Source organism: Balaenoptera musculus, chromosome 15, assembly GCF_009873245.2.
Source record: "Balaenoptera musculus isolate JJ_BM4_2016_0621 chromosome 15, mBalMus1.pri.v3, whole genome shotgun sequence".
Lineage (NCBI taxonomy): Eukaryota > Metazoa > Chordata > Mammalia > Artiodactyla > Balaenopteridae > Balaenoptera > Balaenoptera musculus.
In genome coordinates, this window is record NC_045799.1 from 73,217,831 (window position 1) to 73,238,451 (window position 20,621).

Below are 20,621 nucleotides of genomic sequence, written 5' to 3' on the forward strand. Positions count from 1 at the left end.
AAGCTTAGCACACATAACTGCCTTTTTTCTTGATCTGGTTTGACCCACGTGTGGCCAACTGGCCAAATGCGGTTTCCGTTATGCCCCAGGGTGAGCCCTTTCTGAAATGTTTATCATGATTTTTTTTTTTCTTCAGCAGCATGTTGGTGTAATCATCTCCCATTATGGGTTTTTTTTTTTTGTCTGAACATGGGAAAGCAAATTTTACTTTCCACAGGTGGGGAGTCCACCTATAGCGAAAAGGCCAGGGGGAGGGTCTCACCAAATGTGTCCTGCTTGGATGAGAAGGTTGTGGTCCTCATGTTACTTTATTCATTAGAGGAGGTAGGGCTGTCAGTTTTACAAATCTGCTCATTGCATAATGTGATTGAGAGACTGCATATTTTCTTTGTGTGCCTTAACTGAGGCTGGTTTATGAAATAAGTTAATATTTCATCTAGAATATTGACAAGTCAAAAATATTGCAGCTATAAAACTGGTATCCTATGTGCAGAGTCAACCTGCATAATCTTAACAAAATAGACCTGTAGTTTTTGTCCTCCAATTTCAGAATGTTTTGTTGTAAGATCAGTATTCCAACACTGCAGCAAATCACAAAATGTTACCTTTTAACTCAGAAACTCTCTCTCCAGTGTCAAGGTCTGATTGAGCCACGTGTCTCTTTCTCTTGCAGGCCTGACAGCAAGTGCAGTTGCAGCTTTAATCCTCATGACGTCCTCCATCATGTCTGTAGTGGGGTCTTTGTACCTGGCCTACATCCTGTACTTTGTGCTGAAGGAGTTTTGCATAATCTGCGTCATCACATACGTGCTGAACTTCATTCTTCTTATCATCAACTACAAACGACTAGTTTACTTGAATGAGGCCTGGAAACGGCAACTGCAGCCCAAGCAGGACTAACCACCTGACGAACTCTTAACTGACAGTCTGAAGTCCCTTTTTCCATTAAGTTTATTTTGCAGCAGTTTGGTTGGTTTTTTTTTTGTTTTTTTTTTTTTAATTCTTCACAACAGACACTTTCCCTAAGAATCTTAAACTGATTTTTTAAAATCCTGTAAATTAGAAGGGGCTCTAGCTATTTTCTGTGTCAATCTTCATTTTAAATATGGATACAAAAAAACAAAGAGGATACGCCGAGCCAATCAAAGACAAGCTTTAACTTTACTTTGGAGATGTTTCTGAAATAATAAATGTAGCCCTAGCCTCCTTCCCTCAATTGTAAAGTGAGCAACCATTGCTAGTAATTCTCTAATGTGTATAAATTAAATTTCAGCTATAACAAATGTGATCATGACATGAAAATATTTTAGAATAGATACTGTATTAAATATTGCCATGTTTACAATATGTAATGTTTTTAGCTGATGGATTTAAACATGTAGATTCAACTAGAATCCATTCATGTGATATTTGTAAATAAAGGTAGAAATATTGGATCCATCCCTGCAGAACTTACTGTACAGTTTAGTTGAAGTGTAGCAATGAAGAAATGTCAGCTCAACGTTGACTGAAGAAATAGTGAAAATAGTTAAGTCCATACAGAGCATCTTGTGAAAAGCACTGAGAGCTGTGGGTCTAGCATTGACAGCAAAAATAATAGGGTGATTGGTTCCCTTTCATCTCCTTCCTCTGAAAGGAGGAAACTAAATTTGGACATTCAAGTCAAGCTTGTACCTAGTCATAAAACTGGATCAATTATAACATTACAGAATGAGTCATGTGACCAGACTTTCAAGTCCAAGGCCTTCAGTATACTAAAGATGGGAAAATGGGTAGATTTCTTTGGAGAAAAGCTGGAAATATTAATATGGCATTTTTAGGTAAAATCTCTTACAACAGTTGAATTTTCATGCAGATTATTTTCCTTAACATTGGTGCCAGTCAACCAAACAGTATTGACTTTGAAATCATCAGTATAAGCCCAGTCGCTCCAGAGTAGGATTGCTCTTGGGTAACTCTGTAGTGTTTTCCCTGTTTCTTTCTACACTAATTAACCAGATGTCTAGTTTAATTGTTTTAGAGTCAGATACTGGATTTGTAAACTTTAGGGCTGACATGCTGCTCAGTTTGCTTAACTGGGAGGAGTACTAAAGGTAGAAATATCTCAAGGTGAAATACAGTACTCTTTCTAATAACTACCCAAATGCAGAGTTTTTGAAAGTGATCTGAATAAACCCAAATGAAATAGTGATAGTATGTTTCTATGGTTAACATCTTATATCAGATTGTTCAAAGTGCCTTCTGTCTTAAATCTCAAACCAAATATTTTGTGTGTTGAACTTGGGCAGAAGTGTCCTTCCTTCCTTTCTTAGCATGAAGTAGAAAACTTGCATTCTATAGAAAGGTTCTGTATGATCATTTTATTCCTTAGATTGAGAAGTAGTAGCCATGTTTTTGCTTCCAATTCCATTCATCATTATGTTAAAAAGAGACCGGTAACTTCTGAGTGCTTTATTTGCCTTCTTTTGAAGGGAGGGGACAGGCTCTGCTCTGTAAACTGTAACGTGCAGAGTCAGCAACTGTTCAGCAGTTTCCAACTAACTGTCATAATTGATGCAATGTATTCTTCTGGCCCAAGGCAGGTATAAAATCTGAGTTGTAATGTACTTTCAACCAGTTTAAACGAGTTTTGTAAAAGATAGCTTAATTCAGATTTCATCAAGGCTTATGTTCTCCCAAGAATGTGAATATTTCAATGCCTGTTTTATTATCTATGTATTGTTCTTGTTTCTATAGTTAAAGAACTCTAGAAAGCATTGATTAGATGTCTGATATTTATGGAGAAACAAGTCCTAACGCTGGAGAACCGTGCAACAAGGTCATCTTGTAGCAGTGCTTCCCGCCTACCCAGCAGTTTACTGCTTCTCTTTTCTCCGCTAGAGTGGAACTGGCTTCATGGTGAAGACTTCGTGGTATATATAACTCTGGTCGTGCTAAACAAGTTCCTCGTGTCCCAATTTAAAATTGTTTTTCACCATATTTTGTATCAATCAGCAGAGTAGAGTTAAAGCTTGTCTTGATGTTGCGTTCTTGCGATCATCTTCAACTCTTACATGAGAGAACGTCAGTGTTCAGCCAGACCCTTCGAGTTTTTCCTTTGCTTTTCTAAGCCTTGGGGAAACCACTGTTTCAGTTGTAGAAAAATTGTTGCCACATTCCTATGACCCCAGAATTAATATCCTTCTTTTCACTGGGTGATGACCACGTGCTGCCTGAAATACCAGTGTGGTGACACCCATATCGCTGTAAGCAAAGGACCTGCCCCTGTCCCCCGCACCCCACCCCCCCCCATGCGTGTGATTTGGTATTTTTGCCCGGGAAGAATTTAGGCTTCCCTCTACATCCTCAGTTACATCCCAGAAGAGGGAGAAAACCCCATGTTATAAAATCTGAGGGCTATTTTGACTATTTTAGACAGAATATTTAAACACTGCAACATTATTAGCCACCAATGTGGAAGAACAGATTAGGGAAGAAATTGAATTTCTGCTTCTTGGTTTTCAAAATGATTTGTAACAATGAAGCCTCTTATCTACTTGACAGTCCTATCATTTGAAGAAATAAGAGAAGTTGTGGTTAGATGATAGATTCTAGGGAATCTAGGTGGTTTGGAGGGTTTGGTATTTTTCACTGCAGCTAGTTGCTATCAGTGAGGGTAAACGTCTGGTGAATAACTCAGGTTTAACTAGCTGTGTGCCAGGAATTACTTTAGTTGATGTATAGAGCCTCTCCTTAAATCCATTACTTCTAAGGATGTTGAAAGCATTGACTATTTTCTTACAAAGAGACAAAGATCTATCATTTGGTACAAGAGATCCTTGGACCTACTAGGTAGGATACAGGACCAAGACTACAGTGAAATTAAAACTGTTAGTTGGCTTTACTTTTCTTGTATTTCATTTATTTTTAAGACTATCAGCAAAAGTGCAAAGTTGTCTTCAGCAAAGCTTGACACCAATGAATGCTGACAGATCTTTTCCTGAAAAATCAGTACTGAACAAATGCCAACAAGAAGCCCACTATCATTTTTGGTAACCTATTTGGGAAGGAATACCTAATATTCAGTCTTTGTCCTCGTGTATTTCTCCCCAACAGGCAAGCACTGGTGAAACATTTCTATTCAGATATTTTAGGCAGCACTTATGATTCCTAATTTGTGAGAGCTACCCTTCAATAAATCAAAGGGGGCGGGGGTAGGCGTCCAGGCTACTTGGTTAAACATTTTTTTCGACAAATTAGCCCAGAAAAGGTGAAATGTTTTGTTATAAAACTATTAAGCATGGCCTAAGTATTAGGTGTATGATCTGTATAGTACGTTCCATCAAAAATATTTATTACTAGTGCTTTAAGCTCCAGAGTAAACATTCATTTAAAATGGAGTTCACTGGGCAGATTTCCCCTTTAATATAGATAGAAATATTCTTTATCAGAGATTTAGGACACAGTTTTGCTAACTGGTAAAAACAAATGTAAATATGTAAGAATGTTTATTTGTTGCACATAACTTTTTGGTATAAAATAAATGTAGAAGTTACCTGTGGAAGTTGTGCTGCCCTCATTCTTATACTGCAGTATTGCATTTCAAAAAAGCAACAGAAATGAATTCAGTCTTATAAATTATTCTTGAAATTGTTTCTGTAGCTTCATTTCTACAGGTGTACTGAGTTGATTCTTCTTCTCTTAAATTATATGTAACTTAGAGGAGACACAGCAGAATTCTCAGAGAGTCTAGTTCTTGGAATTCCTGTTGATTTATGATGTATGTGGTTGTCGAGAATTAATGAAAAAGATGTTACTGCTTACAGTTCTGTAAGCACATAGAATGTATTAATCAGCTGTTTTTCCACTGCTTTACTTTAGCTCACCTCGAACACTCCACTGTTATAAACTTCTAAAAAGTTAACATCTGTAAGAAAGATGATTCCATTTGAAATGCAGTTAGCCATATTTTATTGAATAGAACAAATGTGCCCTGTGTTAGAACCTTAGGACTTAAGAAATGGACCTTACCTCTAATTTGTAAAACATTTAAGTGTGTTTGTGATGTTTAATTTTTTTTTAATGTCTGTCAAGTAAAGAGTTTTATATATTATTCCTTGACATTAAACTGGAACACAAAACTTGATTACTTCAAGGGACTTAAGTTTAGTGGTAATGAAAGAAATATGTAACCACTAGAATTCCTAACTTATTATTTGAACTGACTACACTCTCATTTCTTAAAAATGGTCTAAAGATGGCCACTAAAATGAGGTTAAATTATCTGTACTGTTTCTTTCATGGAGCTTGGAAAGGAAGAGTAAAAAAGGGCATGTGTTGAGATGTGAAATCCCCCGCAAGTGAAGTAGATCAAGCTCTGTATTAAGAATTGTATTGTTTCATGGTCTTCTATTTGATTGGACAGTATTTTTCCAAAGCTTTCAGCTTTAAACCAAGATAGGTGAACACTGAACTCTTACAAAGTGTGCCTTATTTGCCTTAATGGAGCCTGTGGAAGAGGAGGAGGAGGAAAGATTCCATAAGGAAAGACCATCCTCAGGAGCAGAGCGGGTGGCGTCACCCAGAGGTACAAAAGCCTGTCCTACTTGTCTGCAGGCCCAGCCCGTTTAAAGAGGCCTTATCACATTCACTGGAATCAGCTGTGATGGCCCAGTGGGCTTCTACGCCCATCTGTCCCTCTCAGTCCAGAAAAAACTATGGCTGAGGTTGGAAGAACGTCCCAGAAGAACTGGTAACCTCTCAGCTCCCTTCCAATTCTGACATTCCTCAACTCTTACCTTTCTTATGCTTACATGTCAGCTTAACTCTGGACACTGGTACCTCGACCTTGTGCATTATTCCAGCATGATACTACTTTCTGTGAATTTGCTGGGACTTTGGCTTATCTGTGGAGTTACTAGCACTTGTCTTTTACTGTCACCCACTCAAGTCAAGGCTGGCCTAAAGCACAGGTGGCACCTGAGCACAGGTGGCCCTAAAGCGGTAGGGCTGTTCCTGTGGCAGCACACAGTCTGTATCCAGCGACTCTGATTGTGGCGAGTGCTGAAGCAGAGGTTTCTCAAGACTCCGTACTCGGTTAAGGCCATGAAAACAGCCTGACACAGAAGAACAATTTCAGATGCTTCAGCGGTACAGATCACTGAATTTATGGATGGTCACTTTTAAGCCAACTCTTTATTCTCATACTCCAGAAGCCTTTATTTTCACCTCTAACGTTCCCTTCTAGCAAATGACCACAAAATCCAGACCAGAAACTTCCCGGTCTGCCATGCACAGTCCAGGAAGCGCTTGCTCTGTGTCCTGTGGAAGTCGCCCCCTGCTTGGGAAGGAGGGGCTGACAGAGCCCGTGTCGGCAGAGAGGTAGTTCTTGCTTAAAAAGTAAACGGGCTGTTTCCCACACACTGTGACTTCACAGCTGACCCGTGGTACTTGGTTTCATTGGCAAGTTTCCAGTATCTCTCTCGCAACAGGAATGCTGCACTTTTCGGTTGTCTCTGACGAGTGAAGATCCCTTTTCTATTGCCTATCGCCCTCTGTGGTGCTAAAAACAAGGCAAAAGGTATTTCAGATGACTTCTGATGGGCCAAATCAGAACCAGCCTGGAGCCAAGCTGGGCACTAAACAGAGAGGTCCTCATGGTTTAGAGATGCTTGGTCTGAAGCGGTATCTGATGAAGTGGCCCCTTAACGGGTTAAAGATTTAAATACCACTGCTCCCCCAAAACACTGAGCTCCCTGGTGTGTTAATTTTTCTTCTGTTAGGGAAATAATCCAAAATTATTTATCTTTTACTTGCAAAATAAGGTTTAAGACATTATGGGTACCCACCTGCCTGGTAACTGGAGCGGGGCTGAGACGAAGTTCCCCTTGGAAAGGCTTGCGCCTCTCTGAGGAGACAGCTGTGCTAGTGGGAGCCAGAGTCTTGACCAGTCACAGGCGCCTAAGTGGGAGCTACTCGTAGATTTTAAAGTCCTGCTGGGCAGACTTCCAGCTGGGTCCCCACCCCTGGCGGCAGGTCCGCCGGAGCTGGAGCTGGGAAGGGAGCAGCTACACTCCAGAGAACCCCTCCATCTCCTAGAGAAACCACCGCTTCTGTTAAATGGAAAGCAGGTCTTTCCCACTGAAAAGTTCAAGACAACAATTTCTTCCACGAAAAGCAAACGCCAGGCACTGTGCCAAGCGCTTCGTCAAATGGAATCCCTGCGTCAACCTGCAAGGTGGTAGGCGTTAGCCCCACTTTACAGGCTTGTGAAAAGGTAGGTACCTTGTACAAGGTCACACAGCTAATTCCTTACTACGCAAAGCACTGCACTTAGTCACAGAACTAGACTTCCATCCAAGCTTATTTCCAGGAGCTGTGAATCTCATTTGCCAAGCAGAGTGGAGGCTCATGCTTTCTCTTTTCTTCTTCACCTCTCCCATTCGGATTTTTAATTAAACCTTAATCTTCTAGGGACTTCCCTGGTGGCACAGTGGTTAAGACTCCGTGCTCCCAATGCAGGGGGCCCGGGTTTGATGCCGGTCCGGGGAACTAGATCCCACATGCATGCCGCAACTAAGAGTTCGCATGCCACAACTAAGGAACCGGCGAGCTGCAACAAAGGAGCCTGCCTGCCACAACTGAGACCCGGTGCAACCAAATAAATAAATAAAAATATATCAAAACAAAACAAAACTTTAACCTTCTAAAAACCTGTCTTTCCCCGTAAGTAATGTAATGTAATTCCCACTACTACCAAATCCTTCCCTTCCTCCCCAGATTGCTATCCTAAGTTCATGGTATATCAAGAAGCTAGTTACCTAGAGGGGTAGAAAGAAATGGGAAACTCATTTGGAACTTTTGTGAAGTGGCCCTCATTATCCCCACTTGAGAAAGTACAGATCGTATTCACTTTGAAGGCTTTTAAACACTCCCGCATTCAAAACCCTTTGACACTTACCTGTATTTGGCGAACTTGCCTTTTGTAAGTGAATAATATAAAACAGACTGAAATATCTGAAGTTTCTCGGGCTTTGTACCTTATTCTGGAATAATGAGTATATCGCACAAATAAATCCAGTACGAGGTCCACTTTTTCCTCATACTGTGGTGAAACACAGAGGTAAGCTAGCCATGTGTGCCTTGAGACGGCAGCCTCTCCCATTTGCTTGTTCACCATAAAATGATTTAGGCAGCCAGCAAGTGATGGCTGCTTGCTAAACACAACTTACTTTTCCTAGGGAATCCTCTATGTAGCCTGCATTGATTACATCAGCTTTCCCCCTCTTGTTTCCAGGGTTCTTACAACCAAATGTCCTGAACTGAAATGCCAACCTGAAAAAAGGAGAAGCGGTACATTCCATGCACCGAACTGCCACTTACACTGGTCAGTCATAAAATCAGCAAAATTCCAGATGAGCTCTCCAACCACATATTCTTTTCGCTTCTGATCCAGAACCACGTGATACTGCTCAAGCAGGCCTTTCTGGTACTCTTCACTGAACATCAGAGGTGGATCCTGGAAGTCAAGGCAAAGAGAATTTAGGACTCAGAACAAGCAGGACTGTAAATGTTAGATAAAAATAAAGATCCACGTGATGACCAAAATATCTGTCCTCATGGTGGGCTATAGTGACTGCAGGATTTGCTGATGCTGGTGTAGGGACACAGCCAGGGTATGACATAGCCCAGGGTGAAAAAAAAACAAAACCTTAATTAGTAACTGTTTTGGGGTTTTTTTTTGGCCACACTGCATGGCACGCAGGTTCTTAGTTCCCTGACCAGGGATTGAACTGGGGCCCACGGCAGTGAAAGTGCCAAGTCCTAACCACTGGACCACCAGGGAATTCCCATAAACAGAATTTAATATTTGCTTTATCTTTAACACCTCTATTCCCCAGTGCAGTCTTAAAGCTGAACTACACTAGGAGTAAAAGTATGTCTCTGGATAATAAATTTAAAACTCAAGTTTGAAGTAGCTGCCAGTGTATAATTTGAGAACTAGTGTGACTCAGATTTAACTCGCCTCAGATTCATCTGTATCTCGTCTGGGTAAGTAGCTGCTGTTTAGCCCATTCATCCATTCAACAAATAATTATTTAGTATCTGCTTATATGGCAGGCATTGGAGACAAAGTGGCAAACTAGAAAGATAGGGTCAGGGAACTAGATCCCGCATGCCACAACTAAAGATCCCGTGTGCCGCAGTGAGGATCCCGAGTGCCGCAACTAGGACCTGGCGCAGCCAAAATACATACATAAATAAATAAATATAAATGCTATTATAGGGAAAAAAATGCTATTATAGGGACTTGCCTGGCAGTGCAGTGGTTAAGACGCTGTGCTTCCACTGCACCACTGCAGGGGGCACAGGCCTTGATCCCTGGTCGGGGAACTAAGATCCTGTATGCCTCGTGGCGCAGCCAAAAAAAAAAAAAAAGATGCAGAACAACAACAACAGTGAAAGCTACTATACACCGAAGATACAACTGTACCACTGAGCCCTGTTTTGTTGCAGTTCCAAAGTGGAATTTGAGGGCAGGGCAAGATGTCGAGTTCCTTACTGTGTTTTAATGGAAATGACCCTGCCTTGTCTAATGCTAGCCACACGAGGTTATTTAAATTTAAAACTACATTAAACTATATCAGTCACGCCAGTCACGTTCCAAGTCCTCAGAAGTCACACGTGGCAGTGGCTCCCCTTCTGGACGGTGCAGATCTAGAACATTTCCATCACCACAAAGGCGCTATCAGAGAGTGCTGACCCAGACTCTTTCAGAATTTCCTTTTTTTAAAAAAATCTTTATTGAATTTGTTACAATATTGCTTCTGTTTTATGTTTTGGTTTTTTGGCCAGGAGGCATGTGGGATCTTAGCTCCCACACCCCCTTCATTGGAAGGGGAAGTCTTAACCACTGGACCACCAGGGAAGTCCTTTTCAGAATTTGTTAAAAATTCAGAGTTGGTCACCTTTTTAAAGAGGGAGGACAAATGTACATACTTTATCTTCATAAGATACTTCCCCCTACGTTAGCAGTCTGTCCAAGTGGCACTCTGTGTAGGCAAGATGAATTTAAGGGTGTGAACAGAATAAGAGAGTCCATTTGGGTTACTGTTCAACCTACAAAGGATCAGCAAATGAAGAAATGTGTCAACAAGGAACCCCAGCCGTTGTGACAGGTGAGTGTCAGCTGGCTGGGGTTCAAGAATCCACATGAAAACAATCCCCACAAGACAAAACAGCCTATCTTTGGTGAGGAAATGGACAAAACAATGAGAAAAAGCTAGTGATTAAACCTTGCTCCAACGACTTCCCTGGTGGTCCAGTGGTTATGACTCCACGCTTCCAATGCAGGGGGTGTGGGTTCAATCCCTGGTCTAGGAACTAAGATCCTGCATGCAGTGCGACGCAGCTAAAAAAAACTCCCAAAAAAACCAAAATCTTGCTCCAAGGTCTCACTCATTCCCTTAACAAGTATCATTTAGCACCCGCTGTGTGCCGGACCCTGCTGAGTGCTTGGGAAGCAACAATAAATAGGATTTAGTCTCCCTCCTGGAGCCCTCGGTCTGGTCAAGGAGAGAGCCAAAGAGATCGTGACAGTGCACACTGAGAAATGCTGAGACAGAGACGGAGCAGGGGGAAGAGTTTCCTCTGCCCGGGCAGGTGGGGTAAACCTCACCAAAGAGGGGCCACCTAAGCTGAGGCTCGAATGCTGAGTAAGAATCCATTAGTTGGGCTTCCCTGGTGGTGCAGTGGTTAGGAATCCGCCTGCCAATGCAGGAGACATGGGTTCGAGCCCTGGTCCAGGAAGATCCCACATGCTGCAGAGCAACTAAGCCCGTGCGCCACAACTACTGAGCCTACGTGCCTAGAGCCCGTGCTCTGCAACAAGAGAAGCCACCACAGTGAGAAGCCCGCGCACCGCAACAAAGAGTAGCCCCCGCTCACCGCAACTAGAGAAAGCCTGCGGCACAACGAAGACCCAACGCAGCCAAAAATAAATAAATAAATACATACATAAATACACAAATAAATAAATAATCCCTTTAAAAAAAAACAGAATCCACTAGTTGATGATTATGGTGCTAAGAAGGGCATTCTAGGCAGAAGGAACAGGCCAAGCCAGAGCAGAAGCCAGTGAGCACAGTGAAAACAGGCCAGGGTCCAGGACTGAAGGCAGAGGAGGACGAAGACCGGGGAGATGGCACAGGGCAAAGGATGTTGACAGCCCTGACCACAGATTAGGGCTTCGTCCTGTGGGCCAGGAGAAGCCAGTGACGGGACTCCCAAGGTTTGGATTTGTTCCAAAGACCATTTGGGCAGCTAGTGGGAGGCTGTCTGAGGACCACTCAAGTGAGGCAGAGGCTGAGTCCAGGGCAGCTGTGTGGAGGGGTAGGTTAAGGTGAGCCTGGTGAGCTATAGGCGGTCATCAGGACAAGTGAGGGACCGGGAAGGAGGCACCTTTCTAGCCTGGGGCAGTGAATGACATCACGGTCCAGGAGAGTGAAAAAATAACTCGAATGTTCTACACTACTTACCTCGTGAAACCCTGTGATGGTTTCTGCTCCGTACTCGCTCTGAATAATTGGCTTCTGGTAGGTCTTATACCAGCTCTCAAACTGGGTTGCCAGCTGCAGCTGAATCACCTCCATGTGCCCGTAGTCATGATACCAGGAGTAGTAACTGTTCACACAGATGACGTCCACATACGGCACCTGGAAGAGTGTTAAAACGTGTTCAAGAACCAGGAGAGTGTAGGATAGCCTTCGGACTTACACTTGGGCCGGGGGGCGGCGCTTCTGGCACAGCAGTTAAGAAGGGGATGCAGAAATGAGTTAGGGGACTTCCCTGGTGGCACAGTGGTTAAGAATCCGCCTGCCAATGCAGGGGACACTGGTTCGAGCCCTGGTCCAGGAAGATCCCACATATTGTGGAACAACTAAGCCCGTGTGCCACAACTACTGAGCCTGCGCTCTAGAGCCCACGAGCCACAACTACTGAGCCCACGTGCTACAACTACTGAAGCCCGCGCACCTAGAGCCCGTGCTCCGCCACGAGAAGCCACCGCGATGGGAAGCCCACACACTGCAGTGAAGAGTAGCCCCCGCTTGCCGCAACTAGAGAAAGCCCACGTGCAGCAACGAAGACCCAACGCAGCCCAAAATAAAATTAATTAATTAATTAATTTAAAAAAAGAAATGAGTTGGATGCTCACACGTATAGGACACGGAGTTAGAAGAGACTTGAATGGAACAAGTCTCTAACTCTGGGCTGGTGCCCCTGACCTGGCTGCAGCTGGGCTCAGGGGAGGGTGCCCAGCGCGCTGGCCCCAGTGGGAGCCCAGGGCCCATCCCAACCCGACTGTGTTCCTCTTTAGGTTGTGCTCCTGTCACTGGCTGTCCCCCTGGCCCTGGAAAAGTGTTCCCAACTAAGGGACAAAGGCAGTTTTTCTCCTCACAAAGGCTCTTGATTCACCTTCCTGAGCTAGGACTGTGGGCCAAAAAGTGGCTGGAAAATTCCCTCCTAGGAGGGTAGCCCGGATGATGGGGCGGGACTGCCTCGAGTCTGAACAGTGTGGTGCGCAGTGGGCAGCAGAGCTCACCTGAACCCACCCTCACCTCCAAAGTCTGCACCGTGACTGTTGTGGTCCGTCTTTCCCAAGTCACCTCGGCACCTTTCCGAACTGGCGGCGGAAAGATGCAGGTGGAAAGCGGTGCCTCTGGGTGGGCACGTGACCATGACCGTGGCCCACACCCCCCACCAGGTGAGCCTGGCAACCTTCTGGGGGGACCGGCACAGGCTCCCCTGCCCACTAGAATGGGAAGGGACACCACTTGGGCTCTGGGAAAGTCCAGGTCTGCCTGTGTCACACTGGTATTTGACCACAGTCTTCGCACTCCTTCAAGGGGGCGTTGTCGAGGGATGGCACAGGAACACCAGGGCTACAAACTGTCCCATCCGTGTCAAAATGACAGTGCTCACAATTTATACTTGTGCATAGCGTTTTCTCATCCATTCTTTCTCCTTTAGATGATTCCTCTCTCTGGAGCACTTTTAAGTACTGGCCTCAGTTCTCTAGTGGAGGAGCACCTTCTTGCTCCCATGTTTTACAGCTTCCGTGCAACTCAACACGGTTTCCGAGGGGCTGCTGCGCCCAGGGACCGTGAGGGTGGCCGTGGGGTCTGGCCGGCTGTGTGGCCTGTTCCTTTGATTCTCCATCCCAGGGTCTGGATCTAGTTTAGTCTAGTCCGGTTCCCAAAGCTGGGTTGATGACGGGAATCACTGAGGAGTTTTTTTAAAACCCAGATTCCCACCCTGGACTTTACTAAATCAGAATCTCAGAATCCAGATATCTACACTTTCAAAAAGCTTCCCTTAGTGGTTCTGACGATCAGCCTGGTTTGAGAAACACGGGACAAAGATGACTTTAGGCTCCCTTAAACCTCTACCCTTTTCTGAGCATATTAAACTGAGGGGCATAAAATTAAATTGAGGTGCATAAAAACTGATGAGTCTGAACTGAGAATGAATTCGACCTCCCTGTGCCCAGCCTCCTTAGATTCAAGAAGCCACACTGCCTGGCAAATCGACGGGCAGTCCTCTTTAACCTAAAGACCATCTATGGAAATGGTTGGACTGGCTGCTCGTGGTCCCTCCCAGCGGCTCATGTCAGCCAGCATCTGGGCAGGATGAGAGGACAGGCAGAGGGGAGACGTGGCATGGAGACCCCCAGGCTCACCGCCAGGTCTGCTTCATAGTTGGAGTTGGTCACAAAGGTCACGGGCCGGGAGGGGTCCAAGGCTTTGGTGTGGGCAATCAGCGTCCTGTCCACGGAGGGCAGAAGACAGGGCACCGTCAGTCAGTCCAGGGAGGGCTCTCATCCCGCATCCTCTCCTTCCCATCTTCCCAGCCAAAAAAAGCCCCAAGACACCGCTCTCCTCCCTGCCTTCCAGTGTATTTCAGGTAAGCAAACATGTTCTTCTAGGCGTCACGTTTCCTGACATCATTCTTCCTCCTTCCTCCCTCCCCAGATCCTAGTCCCCCATCCCTCCCAGAGGAGGGGCCATCCTCCAGGGGTGGGAGGCACAGAGCAGAGGTCCTTGGGCTGGGCACTGCCAAAAGCTGGGCTCTGCATCTCTGGCGAAGCTCTTGAAAATAGGACGGGGTGTGGATTAGGATGGATATTAACACCTAAGTCGGGGGCTTGGGAGGCAGGCTGTGCGCCGGGCACTCACTAGAGACTTAAATAGCTGTGAAGCTCCAAGGAGTGAAGCCACACAGGCGAATGTAACAAATTACAAGCTATTCGCATTCAGTGAATGGACCATGAACTTTAGATGGCCTGGTCCCATCCAACAATGTAACTTAGAATGGTTAGAACATGCACGTCATTGAAAACCTGTTTATAATTACACGCCTAGGTAAGCCGGCTTTATAAAGCTTAATTCCCCTTTACAGATGAACCCGAAGCATCACAAAGTGGTTTTGTGCAGTTTTAACAAACACGCACTAAATTTCCCAGGAACGGAGATACCATAAAAATCGAGGGAAGACTATACTTGGTTTTGGTTGCAACTTTACCTGGGGTGGCTCAGTGTGTTAGAGAAGGGCAGCACTGAAGAAAACGCTGCTCACGGTATCAGAGTCACCAGCTATGCTTTCCAGCCCCCATCATCAGCTTTTGTAGCTGTGCTGTCAGGGAGATGCCACGTCTAGGTGCAAGCTCCTGACCCCTTCACTGGATCTTCTGGGGAGTCTAGGCCCACGCATTCACGGATTATTTTACAAATGACTCTCCTTTATATTATGGTTAGGCCACGTCACTGTTTCTTTTTCTTTCTTAATTTGAAGTTATGTGTATAAATAGGTTAGGTTAACTCTGGGTTTCATTTCAGGTGTGTCAAAGAAGACACTGGGTTAAAATCACGATCTGGGTGGGTGGGTACTTGGTCCCCTGCACTGACCAGGTATGGATGCACCTGGGCTGGGAGCAGGTGCTGACCCTCTCACAGCCCACACCCACCCCAGGGCCCACTGCAGCTCGCCCGCAGCTGCCAGCCGAGGCTGAGCTGGGCCAGCGGGCTGAGGTCTCACCCCTGACCCGGGGAAGGCAGGGGCACTCACTTAAAGTAGTAACCAGCCGGCTTCAGGAAGGAAGCAGGCTCGTTGGCCACAGACCACATCACAACAGCCGGGTGATTCTTGTCCCTGCGGACCATCTCCTCCATCACCTCCAGGTGGTGCTGCAGAGACACGTTGCTGAAGCTCTGGCTGCGGGGCAGGGGGAGGAAAGGGAGCGGGTCACAGGGCGCCAAGCTGGGCGGGCTGGGCTGTGCGGGCGGCGGGCACTCACGCCAGCACGATGCCCACGCCGGGACTCTCGTCGATGACCACGATCCCATAGCGGTCACAGAGCTGCATCACCTCCTCTGCGTAGGGGTAGTGGCTAGTGCGGAAGGCATTGGCACCCAGCCAGTGCAGCAGGTTGAAGTCCTTCACCAGCAGCGGCCAGTCAAAGCCCTTCCCTCGGATCTAGGGGACAGCACAGCAGCGTGAGCCCCTGCCCCCTGTCCCCGTTGAAGATGCGCTTCCTTCTAGAGCTGGGCCCCTCAAGAGTCACCCCGTTAGCCCGCTATCCAGGCCAAGCACAGGCCCCATCGTGGTTTTGAGCAGTGGTTTTGAGCGGTTTGCTTCACTGCTCTGAGCTGCCCTCAACCACTTCAAGGGACACGGAGGAAGGGATGGCAAGAAATGGCTCCCCCCCAGGGACTCAGGAGCCCCAACTCACGTCTGCATCCTCATGCTTGTTGACCCCGTGGAAATAGAAAGGCTTCCCGTTGATGCGGAACTGGCTCTCTGTGACAGCCACAGTGCGGATCCCCACGGGGAGGGTGTAGAAGTCAGACACAAACCCAGCAGCCGTCTGTGCGGTCAGCTTCACCTGCAAAAGCCAAGCACTGGGCATGAGGCATCCTGGACAGCCTGAACCCCACGCAGCCCGCACTTCGGCAGGATGGCCCCTTGCAAACCACGGCAGCCCACCTCTGGGACGGCAAGTAGAGAGATGCAGGAAGTACAGGCATCCGCCATGAACAAGAAGGAGCTTTTATGCAGACCTACTAGAGAATGGACTTGAGGACACGGGGAGGGGGAAGGGTAAGCTGGGACGAAGTGAGAGAGTGGCATGGACATATATACACTACCAAACGTAAAATAGCTAGCTAGTGGGAAGCAGCCGCATAGCACAGGGAGATCAGCTCGGTGCTTTGTGACCACCTAGAGGGGTGGGATAGGGAGGGTGGGAGGGAGTGAGACGCAAGAGGGAAGAGATATGGGAACATATATATATGTATAACTGATTCACTTTGTTATAAAGCAGAAATTGACACACCATTGTAAAGCAATTATACTCTAATAAAGATGTTAAAAAATAAAAAATTTAAAAAAAAAAGAAAGAACTTTTGCCCACCCTGCCCCTGGGGCCTGCTCTTCAAACTGGGCCTCCCCACCAAGGGTTGGAAAAAAGCAGGCTGGGGACTCTTCAATCCAACTGACTAGGAAGATCAGAGGACCATGCCTGCTGAAGCCAGGGCTGCTGGATGGGGGGAAAAGGCCTCCCACAGCCCAATCCTCACCACCATTACCTCCAACGAGTACAGGTAGGCAGGGTGCTCGTGCATCAGGTACGGCCACCAGAGGTGGGCACTGGGCACCCGCAGCTGGCCCCGGCCCCCTGTCCCCTTGGCCACGACCCTGCCTTCCTCATCCAGGAGACACACTTCAAGCTGGAAGTGCTCACTGCCCTGGACGACGATCTGGTAATTCACCAGCCCTGCAGGAGACAAGACAGATCAGACAAGAGAGAGGAGGGAGGGATGTGACCTGGGGTCACACAGATGAGAGTGCCCTGAGGCCACCTTTCTGAGGAGCCCCTAGCTGACAGCCGTTTATTTCTTGAGCTCAATCTGCAGTGAGGGGAGATGAAGTGAGGGCGGCACAGTGGGGAAGGGACACGGGGTTCTCCTGCATCCTGGGCTATTATTCACCACGAGCTATGATTTGAGGCAAGCCCCACTTGCTCCCAAAGTGAAGTCAGAGCAGATGGGTGATTTCCGCAGCCTCTGCCAGCTCAGACAGGCTGGATTCCAGCTGCTGAGGTGGATGGGACAGTCTTTCTCCTAGGGGATCTTTCCAAACAGGGAACAAAGCCGCTGGGGGCCTGGCTGACGGCAGACCCTGCCAGGAGCCTCACCAGTGTCTTGGTCCACGTCGGTGGTGACGGTGATGTCATCGATGTAGGTGGTAGGCGTGGTGTAGAGGAGCACAGTCCGATGCAGTCCCGCGTAATTGAAGAAGTCAAAGTTTGTGTTCTGGACAAAGTAACCCTTGGGGTACCTAGGATGGGAGGGCAGTGGCCTTGCCCTGGGTCCTTCGACCTCAGCTCACACGTCTCCCTGGCCTCCCAGAGCCAGGGCCTCACCTCTGTTAAGGCCACCCTGCCCCTGACGGGAAGACCACTGGGCAGAGCGGGGAGGGGGGCGAGGTGCTGCTCACTTGGAGGTGTCCGTCTTGTAGAGGATGGTCCCTGGCGGCAGGGTGTGGGGGGAGAGCGTGTTGTTGATGGCGATGGTAATGCGGCAGGAGGACAGGGGCCCACTCTGGACCAGCTTGCTGATGTCAGCCTCGAAGGGGAGATGGCCCCCCTCGTGCTCTGCCACATGGACCCCATTCACCCACTGCAGACACAGGGATATATGAGGAGGGGGCCCTGCCATCTCAGGCGCTCCCTCACGTAGAAGTGCAGTATGGGGGGAGCGGGCGGGATGGGCTGCCAGCTGCCACCCGCCTCAGAAGTGGAGGAAGGGAGCTCCGGGGGAACAAATGAGGCCACCCCCCCCCACCCAGGGCACGAACCCCAGTGCGGGGCGTGAGTGTGCCCCCCACCCCGCGGGCACCGCAGGAGGCAGGCTGTCAGGTGACGGCTGGGATCCAGGCACCCTACTCGTTCCGCCTGCCGCTTGCTGCACTGACCACGATGGCGTAGTAGTGGGCGCTGCCGATCCTCAGCACCACTCTTGTGCCCAGGTCCTCGGTCCATCGCTGGGGCAGGGTGGCCTCCCGTTCATACCACACCCAGCCAACGAAGCTCCGCAGCCGCCCATCCTGGCCTACGTCATTGAAGCTGGAGGGAACCGGCATGTCCAGGCTGGGGCCCGACTGAGGAGACAAGGACTGGAATCAGGTCCAGATCATCTGGGAAGCTAAGGGGCCCCCCCGGCAACCCCACTTCCAGGAAGAAGCTGGACGAGATGACTTCTCCCAGACCCTCCCGGATTCCAGGCCACCCCACCAGCAACTGACCAATGTCCTTTACGGACTCATTTAATTTTCGCGACTCCATGAAGTAGACCCAGTCACGCACACACTCACTCACTCACTCACTCAGTGGCGCACAGTGAACACGTACGTGCTGTTTTAGGCGCTGGGAATGAAAGAGTGAACAAGGCCTCTGCTGCCAGGCGAGCAGCTCTACGAAGAGAGCGTGGAGCATGGCGGGGGACAATCTTAGGGGCCAGGGCCCCTGAGATACGACCTCTGGACGTCCCGGCAGAACCAGGTGAATCGGAACCCCGCAGGGAATCCCCTGAACCTCCGCACCCTTGAACACCTCAGGGAGAAGGCAAGGCTGGAGTGGGGCAGAGAGCTCAGGGAGTCTGGAAGCAGCCTGGGGAAGAGCTTCCTGAAGACACATGTGACTTCCAAGGAAGTAGGGATTTCCTGTCCCTCACAGCTGTCTGCCCAGCTTCTGGCACAAGCCCCGCCACATAGTAAGGACTCAACAAATATTGGATGAATGGATGGATAACTTGCTGATGAGAGACCAACTGCTAGGATGCTTTGTGTCCAAGGTCTGGTGAGGCCATAAGTTCTTTCTCAGGGTAGCGGGCAGCAGGCACCAGGGTCTCCATGGAATGGGGTGAGCCTATGGCCACAACCAGCCTAGGGCAAGAAGGATCTGCAGAGACAAACCAGACCCTGACTAAGAGGAAGATGATCAACTGACTGCCCCAGGGAGGGAGGCTGGCCGGGGCGCATGGGCCGCTTCCCTGAGGAAACTCTGAGTGGGGCAAGTGCCTGGCACCAGCCCCCGCCCGACCCTTTCTTCCTCCGCCGATGAGGGCTGGGCGGCAAAGACTGAAAAAAGAGGATCTAAGGGAGGTGAGTGTCGGATGGGCACACAGGCCTGCCCCTGCCCCAGTTCTCAGTTCCCACCCGATCCAAGTCAGAGGGGAGACCTAGAGGGGGGTCCTCGGCTGGATGCCAAGCCCCGTCCTCCACCTGAACCTTGGAACCCAAGGTCCTTCCTGCCAGGGCAGAGCTGGCCCCAAGACGTCCAAAGCCTCCCCTCCTGCCACTGCGCGGCCACCCGCCCCCAGGTCGGTGCCGGGACACTGCTCCGGCTCCACCTCCCCCACCGACATCGGGCCCGCCCATTTCCTCCTTCCCGGTCACTCTCCGGGTGGGTCGACCCCAAGCCCCACAGACCCGTCCATCTTTAACCTCCTCCTGGCCGGCAGTTCCGAGGGCTCAGGGGAAGTCTCCCCACACCCCAGACCCGGCTTCCAGGAGCTTCCCTGCCCTGGTCCCCGTCCCCAGAGCCCGCACCTCCCGCAGCGGCGTCCGGTACCACTGCTGCTCGAAGCCCTGGCGCCGGTTCTGGGAGAAGTCGGCGCGGAACCTCCAGAGGCCGTCCAGTTCCTTGCGCTCCCGCGACCGGCTCTCCCGGGGGTAGAGCATCCCGCCCTGCAGCAGCGCCAGCCCGCAGCCCCAGAGCAGCGGGCCGAGCACGGCCCAGGCGCCCGCCAGCCCCCGGAGCATGGTTCCCGCGGGCCCCTAGCTGCCAGCAGCCCCGCGCCCGGTGCCGTGAGCGCGGGAGGCGGGGCCGGGGTGGAGCCTGAAGTCACGTGTCCCGCCCCCGCGCTATCTTCGTTGAAGGCGATTCCGCGGCCAGGTTTCCGCCGGAGGCCCGCTCCCACAAGGCCGTTCCAGGCCCGCCTTCCTGACCGAGAGCGGCGGCAGGGGAGGGCCCGCGGGGAGCCCGAGCTCCACCGCGGGCCCCGAAGGGCGGTGGTCGCAGGCTCCGCGCCCGCGAGGTCACTGCCGTCCGCCGCCCTCCCCCGCCCTCCCATCCCCGGCTGCTAGCGCCCAGGGCGGCTGGTCCAGGGACGCGGGCCGCAGCGAAATCCGGGAGACGGCCGGGTTACCCACGATGCTTCAAGGAGGCCGACCTGGGACACCTCCACTCGCTTATGCTTGCGGGACACCGGTGAGCTCAGACGAAGCCTCAACATGTCTAGTGACTTTCGCGCAGGCCCACCTGGCTTATAGCCTTGACCCTGGGCTTCCACCTGCGGTCCCCTGGGCCCCGAACCCCTACCCAGGGGCCCGGCGCTCCCTCTTGGCATTGCGGGCACACAAAGATGCAAGGAGAGGGGGTCTATGGTACCGGTAACCTGGCCTGGATGCAATTGTTCGTACAATTACTCTATTTTTAATTTATTAATTTTTGCTCTGATTTCATGTTCACCAAAGCAACCTTCTGGTAATGCACCTTGACGCCGTAAACAAAGTAGTTCCCAGGG

At 49.2% G+C, this 20,621-nt stretch overlaps 2 protein-coding genes across 3 annotated transcripts in view; one reads left to right on the forward strand and one right to left on the reverse strand.

Annotated features, from left to right (window-relative positions):
- The window catches only part of VKORC1L1 (vitamin K epoxide reductase complex subunit 1 like 1), a 57,688-nt gene extending 55,010 nt beyond the window's left edge, over positions 1–2,678 (forward strand). The window contains exon 3 of the mRNA XM_036824372.1: positions 674–2,678. Coding sequence (XP_036680267.1) covers positions 674–900 — 227 coding nt within the window. The 3' untranslated portion in view covers positions 901–2,678. The remainder of the gene's footprint in view (positions 1–673) is intronic.
- GUSB (glucuronidase beta) lies at positions 975–19,922 on the reverse strand. Of its 2 annotated transcripts, XM_036824370.1 has the most exons (12): positions 19,645–19,922; positions 18,010–18,195; positions 17,533–17,714; positions 17,231–17,373; positions 16,623–16,810; positions 15,767–15,919; positions 15,332–15,510; positions 15,103–15,249; positions 13,718–13,802; positions 11,517–11,693; positions 8,362–8,497; positions 986–6,541 (listed from the first exon to the last, which is right to left on the reverse strand). In XM_036824370.1, the coding sequence occupies exons 1-12, from the start codon at positions 19,855–19,857 to the stop codon at positions 6,372–6,374; spliced, it is 1,959 nt and encodes a 652-aa protein (XP_036680265.1). In that variant the 5' UTR covers positions 19,858–19,922; the 3' UTR covers positions 986–6,371. The 2 variants fall into 2 exon arrangements, with proteins under 2 accessions (XP_036680266.1, XP_036680265.1); XM_036824371.1 differs by lacking the exons at positions 17,231–17,373; positions 17,533–17,714; positions 19,645–19,922 and having other exon boundaries at positions 975–6,541; positions 18,010–18,076.
- Positions 19,923–20,621: the final 699 nt, after the last annotated feature.

Bases quoted from the DNA above. Each gene is read 5' to 3' on its own strand.
- GUSB (XM_036824370.1), bottom strand. From the start codon at position 19,857: ATGCTCCGGGGGCTGGCGGGCGCCTGGGCCGTGCTCGGCCCGCTGCTC. The intron at 15,511-15,766 runs GTGAGTTGGGGC...GCTGTCCCCTAG, and splicing joins ACAAGCATGAGGATGCAGAC to ATCCGAGGGAAGGGCTTTGA. The intron at 6,542-8,361 runs GTAAGTGGCAGT...CCTTGTTTTTAG, and splicing joins TGATTTTATGACTGACCAGT to CACCACAGAGGGCGATAGGC.